This window comes from Panthera uncia, chromosome B1 (assembly GCF_023721935.1).
Source record: "Panthera uncia isolate 11264 chromosome B1, Puncia_PCG_1.0, whole genome shotgun sequence".
Lineage (NCBI taxonomy): Eukaryota > Metazoa > Chordata > Mammalia > Carnivora > Felidae > Panthera > Panthera uncia.
The window spans coordinates 4,521,791-4,535,144 of NC_064811.1; the positions used below are offsets into that span (position 1 = coordinate 4,521,791).

The 13,354-nt window shown below is 61.1% G+C and overlaps 1 protein-coding gene across 1 annotated transcript in view; it reads left to right on the forward strand.

The window, feature by feature from the left end:
• The window catches only part of PPP2R2C (protein phosphatase 2 regulatory subunit Bgamma), a 93,012-nt gene that overhangs the window by 72,903 nt on the left and 6,755 nt on the right, over positions 1-13,354 (forward strand). The window contains exons 9-10 of the mRNA XM_049632624.1: positions 4,500-4,669; positions 8,409-8,500. Of these exons, the coding sequence (XP_049488581.1) occupies positions 4,500-4,669; positions 8,409-8,500 (262 nt within the window). The remainder of the gene's footprint in view (positions 1-4,499; positions 4,670-8,408; positions 8,501-13,354) is intronic.

Consider the following 13,354-nt stretch of genomic DNA (forward strand, 5'->3'; position numbering starts at 1 on the left):
TCCACTCTGTGAGTGGGTCTGGGCTCTGAGTGAAGCTCCAGGCTGGCCAGGGTCACTCAGATGACCAATGACAGAGAGGAAGGACCCCTGGCCCAAGAGCTCACAGCCCCACGAAGTGACCGCACGTCCCTGCTGATGCCATACAGGAGGGTAGTCCAGGCTGCGCAGGCAGCAAGGGTGAGCAGTTTATTTCTTTGGAAAGCATCTGTCTGGACAAGCTGTGCATAGAACAGGGTATTTGAGTTGGGGTTCTGAAGGATGTATAAGAGTTGATAGGAAAGACGAGGACGAAAAATGGGGAAGGAAATTTCAAGGAGAGAAAACAGTGAGGAAAATTACCATAAAAATCGCCACCCAGTTTTACTGAGCAACTCCTCCAGTCCCTCACTGAGTTAGGTGACCTCCGGAGGTCACATCATGCTTGTTCTCCAGGTGAGGGAACGTGGGCTTGGACAGGTCAAGGGGCTTCCCTGAGGGCGCACGGAACTTTGCTGTGCTCTGTTGCCTGGGATGGCAGGGAAGGGCATCGAAAGAGGTCATTTAGGGTGACCCTGAGAAGGGGTTGCTTAGTGTGCTACCCTAGGGACCTTGCTTGCCTCACCCTTTTCGAGGCCCTAGGGCCCTGGTGGAAAGGCGGCTGGAGGGTGGCTGGAGCAGGTGGCCCATGAAGGCCGGGTGAGGAAGGAGCTTGTCTGATACCTGTAGGAGCCTGAATCTTGATCCTGCGGGCACTGGGAGCCACAGAGGGCTTTAGGCAAGAGTGGAACACCATCAGTGGGGCGCCTGGGTGGCTCAGTCGGTTGGGCGTCCGACTTTGGCTCGGGTCATGATCTCACAGCTCATGAGTTCGAGGCCTGCGTCAGGCTCGCTGCTGTCGGCCCGCTTCTCTCTCTCTGATCCCGTCCTCTCTCTCTCTCTCTCTCTCTCTGCCTCCCCAACCTGTGCTCTCTCTCTCAAAAATAAATAAACATTAAACAAAGGAGAGGAACACCGTCCGCTGGGTATGAGGCTGGAGAGGAAAGCCAGCACTGACCTCTGGTTTCACCTTCCCATTCCTTGGGTGCACAGGTACTTAGAGCTGGGATCCTCAGGGGGCCCCTTCATCTCACTTTGGGGCATGGGGGGGTGCTTCTCGCCCCTCCCCATCGTGTGACCGTGGCGATGCTGTAGGGCACCCAGACAGGAGGATGTGGTTGTCAGGGAACCAGCCAGGACCACGAGAGCCTTAATTATGCAAAATCATTCAAAAGAAACAGGAGATTTCTGGGGATTCAGAGCCCTCCAACCTGAACATAATTAGGGTGGGGGGGGGGAGAGAGGTGGGATTCATCCCGTCTCAGTGACAGGGGCTCTGGGATGCGTTTCTTTAAACTTGTGGCAGCAATAATTACTGTGAAATGTCCTTCGTGACTCCATCAATTAGAAGGGAGACCCCCCCCCCCCCCCCCCCTTAGCTGTTTCCCATGCCCTGGGGGATGTGCAGCTTGCCCGTGGTTGGGGGGAGGGGTGGGCGGGGACACTCGGTGACCTTTTGACAAAAGAATAGCGGTATCAGAAGTGTTTGGAAAATAAAAAGAACTCCTAGGTAAGACCTGTCAGTGTCCCTTCCCCTTGATCACGTGTAACGCTGGCCCTTTTGTGCTTAGAAAGCCCTCAGAAATGCCCGGTGTGGCCAGAACTGAGGTTACACGGGACCGTTTGGTGTCTCTGTTCTCAACTATTGATTAGGGCGCCCGCCCAGCCTTTGACCTTTGTGGCGTCTTGCTCCTTGAAGCTGGCAGGAGACACAGCCCATGGCTCTGTGTAGACACTCCTCTGACTTGGGGCCCCACCCACCCACCTACCCCACAGGACGTGCCAGACGCCCTACGCGGGGCAGGGGGCCGAAGCGAGCTGGACCAGCCCTGGGGGATTGGCCGGAGAAACCTCCAAAGTGGGCATGGGGTGCAAGGGGTCCCCTCAAAGTTGGGGTGCAAGAGACCAACCCCGTTTTATGCCTGTATAACTCCCCTTCTGTTCTGACCCTTCGGGGCACAAATGCTAATTCAGTCAAGAGGGGGTTCCTGCCTCGAACCTGGGGAGGAATGGGGGCGGGGGGACACCTAGGTCCCTGCTGATTGTTTGGGGTCGCTCTTCTCTGAAACCCTCTGCTCTGCTCCTCTCAAATACAGGTTTATACCCCTGTTCATTTAAGGAAGACACACAGTCTCGGCACTCCAAGTAGGAAATTAAGTGCTGAAATTTTACAAATGCTTATCCCTGCCAGAAATGAAGGTGTCAGAGGCACAAAACATTGATTATGTGAGACGCGAATCAGAATTCAGAGGTTTTACGGGCGCCTGGGTGGCTTAGTCGGTTAAGCATCTGACTCTTGGTTTCAGGCTCAGGTTACGATCTCAGGGTTTGGGTGTTCAAGCCCCACATCAGGCTCTGTGTTGACAGTGTGGAGCCTGCTTGGGATTCGCTCTCTCCCTCTCTCTCTGCCCCTCCCATGCTCTCTCTCTCGCTCTCTCTCTCAAAATAAATAAGATAAAATAAAATAAGAATTCAGAGGTTTTAGAGGTTAAAGGTGACGTGCCAGGAGGTCTCCTTGCCCCTGTAGGGAGGTGAATCCTGGAGAAACCCACACCTCACCTTGCCGTCCTTTTCTCCTGCCCTCATTGCCTATGGGATGACTCCTTCCCTTGGCTCACGGCGCCTCACTCACTCCTTTCTCCGTCCATGTGACCTTCCACTTGTCCCTGTCTCAGGCCCTTTGCACATGCTGTTCCTTCTGCCTGGAGTCCTCCTCTCTCAGCACCTACACTGTTCTCTGCCTCACTCCATTCAGATCTCTGCTCAGATGCTCTTTCCCCCTGGGTGCTGTCCATCCAGATCACCAGCTCCTATCCATCTGTCTCCTTGCTTTAGTTTTCTTCCCTGCCCTCATCACTGCCTGACGGTGTAGCATGTAGTTTTACTGCCTGTCTCTGCGAGAATGTTGGTTCCAGGAGACTCACTGCTCTCTGCGGCATCTCAGGGTCTCAGTGCCCGGCATACGGAGGGCGCTCGGTGTGGACTGGGTGTCTGAGAGAATGAATGAATGCATCGGACGCAAGAGCATCTGGCTGGCATGAAATGTTTCCAGCCACCGTGCAGAAAGGAGCTCGGCAAGAGCTGCATTTCTGGGAAAGACAGGAACAGGAGTGAGATCGGGGGTCCCGGATGGGGGGACAAGGGGCCAGAACAGACCTGGGAAGTGGGACATGGGATTTGGGGACTGGGAGGGGCTAGCAGGGAGGGCACTCTAGTGAGCCTCCAGAGACATGTGCTCAGCTCTCTGCTTCCGTGTTTCAGGTGTGGGGACTCAGGGGCCAGCAGACAGAGTGGCCACTCAGCCGCTGTCCGTGGGGACGGCTAGAAAGGTTGTCAAATGTCTAAATCCTTCCAGACTGGCTGGTAAAGAGGTGCTGGCCTCCCACTCTGTCCTTCCCCGTGATCCCGGGCCCTTCCGTGGCCCAGCTCCTAAGGAGCTAATAATGCTTGGTTGGCTTGGTTAGCTAAGGTGACGCTTGGGTGATGCCTGGTCCCCACCCTGCTCCAGCACCAGGGCCACTGTGGGATCTGATTGGCCAGCGAGGGTGTTGCTGGGCAGACTGGTGGGGCAGCCAGCAGTAGACTGAGCCCCGAAGAACCTGTCCTGCTGGGTGGGAACCTCCATGTGCCCCGAAGGCCCCGTCCTCAGGGGCAGCAGGGAGAGGACGTTGCCTGGGGGGCCGCTCACTGTGCACTCTGTCCCAGAGTGGGATCATCCAGTAGGGGCGGCAAGCTGTCGCCTTCAGGAGCCCGGGAAGCAACTTCCTGCGTGAAGCACCTTGTCTGAGATGCCGGGAGGTGGGTGGCGGGCAGCTGATGGGACTCAGGCTCCATCTGTGGCAGCGAGATTGGATGTAGCCGCGATCCCCGTAGCAGCCAGACAAAACGTGCCTGCCCGCGGGGCTCAGCCGTGAGTGCCCCGTGCACGGTGAGCAGAGGCCCAGCCTCCTCCCCGACGCTGCCCAGCACGTGTGAGAACATCAGGACGCCAGTAGGTGGCAGCAGAGTGCGGCCCAGCCGGTGTCCCTCTGGGTTCAAATCCCCACTCGGCCACTTTCTTCTAGCTCGGTGCCTCGGGCATGGTTTTTAGCCATCCATGCCTCAGTTGTCCCGGCCATGAAATGAGACTGATAGTGGTACCGACCAGATGTTTTATCAGGGGATTGGACGAGGTGATGCACGGAACGGGCTGTGCACAGAATCCGGCTCAGAGAGTAAATGCTCAATAAACGTGGTTCCGAAAGCTGCCCCTTCCCTCCTCAGAAGGGTCGGTTCGGGGCCACGGCCTGACAGGTATTTAGCCTCAGGCTTGATGAGTGAATGAATGACCGTACAGCGAGAGCCCAGGATGGAAACAGTCGTCTGTTATTCTGATCCGCGGGGCGGGCGGCCCGGTGACGGCAATCGATTCTCTGTCTCCACAGTGTTCGAAGAGCCCGAGGACCCCAGCAACCGCTCCTTCTTCTCCGAAATCATCTCCTCCGTGTCGGACGTGAAGTTCAGCCACAGTGGCCGATACATGCTCACCCGGGATTACCTCACCGTCAAAGTCTGGGACCTTAACATGGAGGCAAGGCCCATCGAGACCTATCAGGTGGGTGCCACGGCCTAGAAACTCCGGAGCCCCTCTGAGGGGTGGGAGACGCAGCCCCCCCCCCCCCACCGGCCTCCGCCTCCTGTGCCCAGAACTCCCGGGAGGGGCGTCCCCGCCGCAGAGGTGGCTTCCATACGCCCCATATGAAGGCTCAGGAAATCGGGCAGCCTGTCCGCAATCACACACCTCGGCCCAGGCCTGCCTTCCAGGCGGGGGTGGGGGCGGTGCCGTCCCCTTGCTGGCTCCTGCCGTCGGGGCCCAGAGGGACAAGGGTGAGCGACAGGCGAGGCCCGGTTTGAGGGTGCAGATGATGAAGGATGAGGTCGCCCGTCCTGGAGCCCGCGTCTGCAGTTAAGGCGGGAGAAGCCCTGTCCTCTCCCGGGGAGGGGTGCGGCGGTGACTGGGAGCGTGCTACCTTTCTCAGTCCTCGGCACGGGCCTCGCAAGTCAGGCCCTTAGGCCGGAGCGTGGGGCACCTTCCGGAAAGTTACGACTTTTTCTTTTTCTGTTACGATCCACCCAGATAGAGTCGGGGGGTGGAAAACAAAGTTCGCACGATGTTAAGTAAGACCCCACGGGGTTGGGGCCAGAGTTCTCTCTATCCGGTTGTATTTGGAGAAAGCTGAGTTAAATGGCAGACCTGCAGGAGTAGAGAGAGAGAGCTAGCCAGCCGCAGACCTGGGATTGCGGTCTTTCCCCGGAGCCCCTGCTCTTCCTTGCTCTGCCGCCAGAGGGCAGGAGGCGCTCACTTTGCAGGAGAGGGCGGGCGAGAACAGCGTGCGTGGGTGGGTGCGTGCGTGCGTGTTGTGTGTTCGGACGAGTGCATCAGTGAGGCCGCTCTGACTGCGCAGGGAGCACACACAGTGCAGACCTGGGGGGGGCTGCCCATGAGCCCCTGGGAATCTGTCCGTGGCCGGCATGAAGCCAGGCACCGTGTATCCCCAGGCATCTAAGGGGTTACACCTATTTGGCAGGTGCTCTGTGCCTGGCTAGACCCTGGGCCCCAGGGAGAAGTGGCAGCCGCAGCCTTGCCCTCCAGGGTCCCGCGCGACAGCGACCCTGGGTGCGGTGTGGCTGTGGACCAGGGGGCTCTCTGGGAGCGGAGGCTCCCGGAGGCAGGCACCTGTCTGAGAGAAATAGCCGTGCCCTCCCGCGTCTCTCCCCTGGCTCCGCTCTCTCCTCCATAGCCCCTGGTGCCTCTCACGTGTGTGTTCATCAGCCTGCCTCCCAGGCTCCTCCGGGGCTGCCTTTGCGCCTGTCACTGGGGGCCTCCCCGGGGACCCACAAGCAGTCAGGGGTCCTCTGCTCAGCCTCATCCGTGCCTGCTTCCCGGCAGAGGCAGTCTGGGGCTGTAATGTGCGCTGGGCATCACTCCTCCTCCAGCCTCGGCACAGATGAGGCCGTGCGGGTTCCTGTGGAGGCAGGTGCTGTTCCCCACCCGTCACGCTCGCCACGGGAGGAGGGCGAGAGTCCCTGACCCAGTGGCTCCATCCCAGGCTTGGGCCAGTGATCCCTGCCTTAGGCTTCCCTCCCTCCAGGTCTTGGAGACACACAAGACCAGTGCCCTCATCCCCCAACCCCTCTCTTGGCTCCCACGGCAGCCTCAAGGGGCATCCATTCCAACCGGAAGGATGGCCAGAGACCAAGGAAATACACAAATGAAATAAAATGAAATAATCACAGGCTGCAAATAAAACAAACCAGGAGCTGAGGCAGAGAAAGGAGGGGTGCTGGAGTCTGACGGAAGTGAGGGCATCAGTCGTCGGGGGCGGGGGGGGGGGCAGGGAAGGTGCTCCCAGGCGCGGAAACAGCAAGTGCAAAGGCCCTGAGGCGGGCACGTGGTTCGTGCGCCTCAGGAAATGGTGGGGAGCCAGCTGGAGCAGAGTGAGCAGGGGGAGAGAAGAAGAGTCTGAGGTCAGAGAGGTGATTGGGGGCAGAGTCTAGGGGGCTTGTGAGCACTGGAAGGTCTTGAGCAGCAGAGTGACATGGTCCAGCTTGGTTTCTTAGGGGTCTCTCGGGTTGCCCGTGGAGACAGACTGGGTCGGGGGGCACAGAAGCAGGGAGCAGTCAGGAGGCATTTGCGGTGAGCTGGGAGACGGTGGTTCGGGGCAGGGAGTAGCACAGGACGTGGTGAGTGGCAGCTGGGTTCCAGGTCGCTTTGGATTCTGCTTCTGGACTGGCTGAATGTGGGGTGTGACCGACGAGCGGTGTGGAGAGGGATGCTGTTGTTTGTGGCCTTTGTACCGGGAAGGATGGGGGACCGGGGCGGGGGGCTCGCAGGGGGCAGCCTCGAGGGGCCTCTTGCCCGCCCCTGTGGCAGCTGGATGGTCCGCTGTGCGCCCCAGGGAGACGGGTCCCGCTGGAGGGGAGCATCCACACGTCGTCGGAGTGTGGAGGGCATCACACAAGAGTGCAGGCGGGGGTGGGAACAGAAGGGCCATGGACCCAGCTCCATGGGCCGGTGGGCAGGCAGGGAGGGAGCCCTCTCCGAGGAGGGGCATCTCAGCCGAGGCCCGAGAAAGTCACCTTGTACGACCGGGCTGAGCCTTGGGAGCAGGGGGTCCACACAAACACAGAAAGTCCGGGTAGGACCCTCAGATGCACTGGACGCTCCGAGGGAAGAGCCTCACTCAGCCTGGGGACCCTGGAGGCTGCTGGGTGGCAGGGGGTGGGGGCACCCATCTTTTTAAAGGTGAATAAGAGGTTCTCAGACAGAACCTGTTTTCTTCCCCCTCCCTCCTCCCCCCTCCTCTCCCTACACTTGACTCCTGGCCTGTGGCATTGCCCAACAGGAGTTGAATGCCTATTTCTGTCTGTTCCTCCGGAGTTAATCAGGGTCCCAAATACCTATCGGTGTTTGCCCTTCGTTTGTCTGCTTGGAGGGGTCTGTGACCCCCTTCCTAGATGGGAAACCTGGGGGTCACAGAGGCTAAGTGACTCCCGGGTCACACGGTAAGGGGCAGAGCCAGGAGTTCAGGCTTTGGGTACGCTGTCCCCTCCCCTCCCCCCACGCAGAGGGCAGGGCCACGTGCCTGGCAGAGAGCAGGCACCGACCAGGCCCTCTGGGTATAGAGGCTGCTGTCGGGTGGCCCCGGGCCACAGGGGCATCGCCGTCTCTCCTGTGGTGTCAGCTAACTCTGGAAGAGCGTCCTGGTCTTCTGCTTACCAGCTGTGTGACTCTGAGCCAGTCACTTACCCTCTCTGAGTGTCAGGGCCTCATCCACAAAACAGGATGAGTGACACGCACCGAGATCACGTTTGAGAGGCCTGTGTGAGCTCCCCTTCCCCTTTCTCCCATGATCCGTGCTCAGGGTGACTGTTCCGATCCTCAGAGAGCATGACCCTGCACCACACAGCCTCCTACAGTTGGTCCCACCACAGCCCATGAGGTGTGGTGCTCTCGTCACTTCAAGGCGGAAGAAACCAAGGCTCAGAGGGGTGAAGTCACTTGCCCGGGATCACACAGCGTGGGGGAGGAGGGGTGGAGCCAGGATCTGGACCCTACGGTATCGTTCCCTTTGTCACTGCGACTGTCCCCTCTGGCCACACCTCTAGGGTCGGCCCTGTCCCCCTGTCTGGCTGTGGGTCCTTCTCAATGAGCAGGGCTGAGTCGGGGCTGGAGGGGCCATCCGGACCCAGAGGGCACAGCCCCTCCCTGCTCAGGGACACTCTTCTCGCAGCAGGGACCAGGACTGCTGGGGCGCCCCCTGCCCCGACTCACCGGCCCCTTCTCTCACCAGGTCCACGACTATCTGCGGAGCAAGCTCTGTTCCCTGTACGAGAACGACTGCATTTTCGACAAGTTTGAATGTGCCTGGAACGGCAGCGACAGGTAACCCCCAACCCGGGGGCAGTGGCCCCCTCGCCGGGGAGCGCTTCGGCTGCCGGCCTGGCATCCTGGGGAACTCGCTGGTAATGAGCCTGATGGATGAACGTGTGGGAAGCGGCCCATCCGTTCTTCCAGTGCCCACGAGCTCTCAGCCCTCACAGGCCAGGGCAGGAAACGACAACCAGGTCACAACCTGTGACCACACCTGCCGTCCACTTGGACCCCCCCCCCCCCCCCCCCCCCCCCCCACGCCGGGGGAAAAAAGAAACCCCCGGGCCCCCACCGGCCCCCCCCCCCCCCCCCCCCTCCCCCCCCCCCCCCCCCCGGTCTCCTAAGTGATAGTGGAAATAGTCGAGGCCGAGGCCCTAGCCACACACATCCCCAGGTTGTCGATGAGGGGTGTTCCCTGGACCGCCACAGGGGGGGATGGGGAGAGCTTCGGCCGCTGGTCCACACCCTCCCCCTCCCCCCGCCCCCATCATGGCTGCACCTGCCTCCCTGGTGGCTCCCCTACATCGGGCCCCCCGGGGCGGCGGGCACATCACAGCTCCACACCTCTGGGGCTGGCAGGGTCCCCCAGGCCCGGCCACATCTCACAGCCCACCCACCCGGGAGATGGCCCGATGTGAGTTCCTGTTTCCCTGTTGCTGGCTCAGCCCAGGGCCGGCGTGGACGGGAAGGCCCAGCACAGGGGCCCAGGTGACCAGAAAATGCAGGATATAGACCGCACTGTGTCCCAGAGCACTGCCTGTCACGTTTTCACAGCCTGAGCAGGCCCGGCGTCCCCTCCCTGTCCTGTGGTCCAGCGCGGTGCAGGGGGGAGGCGTGGTGTGCGGGCCAGCAGCCTTTGGTTCAAGTGTCGTCCAGGGGCGTGCATCCGTCATGTGCTGCCGCGGTCACGGGAAGAGCTTCTGTGATGCGACAGGCACGCTGGGACCCTAGGATGGGGATGGTGAGGAGGGGCCAGGAACCGCAGGGCCGGGGCCGGGAGGGAGCTGCCTGCATGTAGGCTGGCCCCACATGGCGCTGAGCCGCCGGGTCCAGGGTGGGGGTCCCCTAGAGCTGCTGCTGACATCCCGGGGGCTCACCTGGCTCAGCTCTCAATCGGGGACCAGCGTGGGGGTCACAGGGGCTCAGTTGGATAACAGTGAGAAGGCTGGCTTGAGGCCAGGCCGACATAGCACTCCCTCCGGGTGCCGCACCCAGGCTGACCCCAGACACCCCCAGGGAGGCAGGGCTTCTGGGATACCCTGAGCTTCAGACCCTGACACATTGGGGATTCCCCAGCGAGCACTGGCCGTGGGTCTTGGGGTGGGGGCTGTCAGAATCTCAGGAGAGGGACTTACTGCTGGCCACGGGGGATTGTGTGTGTGTGTGTGTGTGTGTGTGTGTGTGTGTGTGTTGGGGGCAGTCTCCCCTGGCCATGGCCGATGCACGCCCTTCTTCCACATTACCACCAGGGGGCGCTTGTGAACAGGTGACGCCTGGCTCCCAGGGACAGGAGCCACCGAGCTTGTCCTGGTTGGAGCTCAGCTGTCCTGCCTCTCACGAGCCACTTCCTGCCACGCATTTAACATACCAGCCACCCCCCTCCCCGGCGGTCCCGCACTTCCCTGTATTGTCTCCCCCCTCCACAACCGCTCTGCTCCTGCAGCCTGGAATCCTGGCCGCACTGTACCTAGCTCACTCCTGTCGCCTCAAGTTACTACCGACCCAACTCAAGGCCGCCTCCTCCAGGAAGCCCTCAGGGCCCTCTCCACCTTGGCCCCGAGCCTCCTGACTTTTCCGCCTGTGTCTTGGCACTTTGCGTGTTTTCTCCTTGCCTCTGCCTTCCCCGTGGGATGGGGTGCCCTTGCGGGGGGGTGTGACCGTGGCTCAGCCCATCCTAAGCGGCTCACTCCGCACCTCAGGGGTGTCTAGTCAGTGGCTATGACACTCTGGAGGGTGCAAGAGTGTGCCACCTCCTTCCGCTTCATCCTGAGCCCTCCTCAGAGCCCGTTGTGGCGGGTGGAGGACGGTCCCTGCCTCCCAGGAGCTCAGAGCCTAAGGGGAGAAGAAGCGCTGACCTCCAGGACCCCCGCTCGTACAGACCAGACCACCCTGCGAACTCTGCAGGCTCAGCTGAGCCATCCCTCTGCTATCCGTGGGGAGCCCATGTGCCCTGTTGCCCAGACGGCAGCAGAGACCTGCTGGGGTCTGATGGCCCTCACGGTGGCCTCGTACCCAACGCCAGCAAGAGCAGCGGCCTGGTGTAGAGGGAAGGGCCGGACACCCTCGGGTTCCGGTCCACGCTCCCCCACCCTCCAGTTGTGTGCTCCAATTAGCCCCCGAGCCTCCTGAGCCTGCCCACCTGTCCCCTGGAGCATGGTTCTAATCAACCGTGACCTTCCAGGGCTGTTTCGAGGCTGAAAGTCCACGAGTCAGTATCGGCCATGGAAGTTCGGTTGAGCCTCCAATTTCAGCTCAGGTCGTGATCTCATGGTTCGTGAGTTCGAGCCCTGTGTCGGGCCCTGTGCCGACAGCGTCCTCTGTCCCCCTGTCTGCCCCTCCTCCGCTTGCACTCTCTCTCTCTCCAAGATAGGTGAACGTTTGGCAGGGGGAGGGGGGAAAGAACCTCGCTGAGCCTCCAAGACCCACCTCAAATGCCACCTCCTCTAGGAAGCTCTCCTTGATCTGTTCTGCCTAGGACAAAGGGATTTGCGTCAACCGAGCGTCTTCCTGTTGCAGAAATCAGACCAGCCTCAGCTTGTTCTGAGAGGTTCCAGGCAAGGCTTCCCCAGGGCTCAGGTGTACCTTGGGGCCATCTCTTTCCCTGTCCTCATCTCTGTGCCTCCCTGCTTCTCCTTACACACTAGCCTCATGCTCTGCTGCAACGCCCCGTGGCTGGCAGGATTGCCCTGCCATTGACCTCACAGTCCGCAACCCTCCCAGGGTGTGGGGTCTGATTGGCTTCGTTTGGGTTACATGCTCACTTTGGGAGCCAATCAGCAAGGACACGATTATTGCAAGCCATGATCAGCCAGCAGGGGGTGCATGGAGCCCTGTGCTTGGCAGTCCCTCCGCTGGCCGGATGGGGGCAGAGAGCCCTGGGGACGGGAGCGGTCAGATCGGCATCCCCACGTGCAGAGGAGGAAAATGAGGCTAGCAGAGGTGAAGCGACGTGCCTAGACACAATCCAGGGCAGGGGCTGCCCTTTCCTCTGCTAAGGGAGCCTTCTGGAATGTAAGAATGCAAGCAGTGGGCCTTTCTGTCCTGGAGTGCTTTGCAGGGTGCTGGGACCTGCTGTCCTGAGATGAAAGGGACCCTTCTCCTTGCAGGCCGGGAGGGGGCCCCCCTCTCTCCCACGTGCCAGCCTGATTCTGCATCTTAACGGGAGGAGGATTAGCAGTTGGGCGGGGTTGCCAATGACTTTAGTGACCCCACTCTCCCTTCCCCTGGTGGATCAGGACAGGCGGTTGCGTGACCACACTTGCTGGTTAAGTGGGCAAAGCTGGGCTGCTGTCCCCTCTTCTCTGCCCTTGCTGGCCTGGAGGGAGGGGTGTGGCCTCTGGCAGGGCCTTTCCCTGAGAATCTTTCCTTTTGCTTCCTCAGTTTGGGTGTCCTGCCTCAGGCTTAGCCGGTGGGACTTCAGGCCAGGAGCATGATTAGAATCAAGGCATCTAGCATAAGGGGGGGGAGGGTTCCCGGGCCCAGCACTGCTCTGTTTTACTGAGACTCCTGGTCCATGCTCCCCAGAAGCTGGGGTCCCTCATTACCCCCATTTTATTGATGTTAGGGGCAGAGCTAGAATTTGGAGCCAGGTGGGCGAGCCCGAGCACCTGCTCCCAATACTTGGGCTTGGGGCGCTCCTTTGCCTTGGAGGCCCAAGTAAAGCAGGTGGGGAGAGAAAGGCCTCTGTCCTCACTTCTTACGGGGAGGCCAGTGTCCCAGATCGCCCAGCGCCTGCCGCGGCCACGCCCAGTTCCTGACCCCAGGCTGAGCTCCCTGGCAGCTGCTCTGGGCCCAAGGAGGGGAGCCCTTGGCCCTGCAGAGATCTCAGAGTCCCCATCCAGCGTGGGTGTTGGAGACCACAGCTGCGCCCCGGCCCCAGGCTGCCGAGTGCAGGCTGGTGTGGGTCTCATGAGCCTCCCCAGTGGGTCTGCGGCCTACAGGTGATCCCTCTTCTCTGCAGGCTCTGGGAATGTCTGCCTAATAGGGGCAGCCCCGTGCAGGGCGGGGGCCACAGGGTGAGGCCAGACGAGGGCAGGGGTGCCCCAGCTGCTCACCCTGGGGGAGGGAGAGAATCTTTTCTCTCTTGCTGCCACCTCAGCAGCGTCACCTGAGTCCCAGGGCTGGGCACGGGGGTGACGAGTAAAGAAGGGCGGAGGAAGGAGTGAAAGCAGGAAGCACCTTCTAAGTAAAGCTTGGGGCCACGGGCATCTGGCTCAGCGGCACTTCCTGCCTGTGCATGTCCTGGGGGCTCCTGGCAGGGGGGGGCTCCTGGCAGGGGGGGGCCCTCCCCCGGACCCAGCGCCTGACACCAATGGATACCGGCCGTGCGAGTGAAGGGGGGGCGTCTGGCAGGGCCACAGGCGGGTCCCCCCCGGTCTGCTGAGCCGGACGGGCCTGATGGGCTGCTGTCCCGGGCCGGGAGGTGAGAGTTCGTCCCAGCCGGTGACCCCCGAGGTCTGAGCATCCCCCTCTGCGGGGCACGTGGCAGAGCTGTGCCCCAACTGTCTGTGCAGGTGTCAGGCTGGGATCTTCAGATTCCGGTCTTGGCGTCCCCGAGGGCACAGGGCACCAGGAACACGGCAGAGATGGGACGCAGTGCCTGCCTAGGAGGACTCTGTGGTTTACACTGCGTGGACTAAAGCAGAG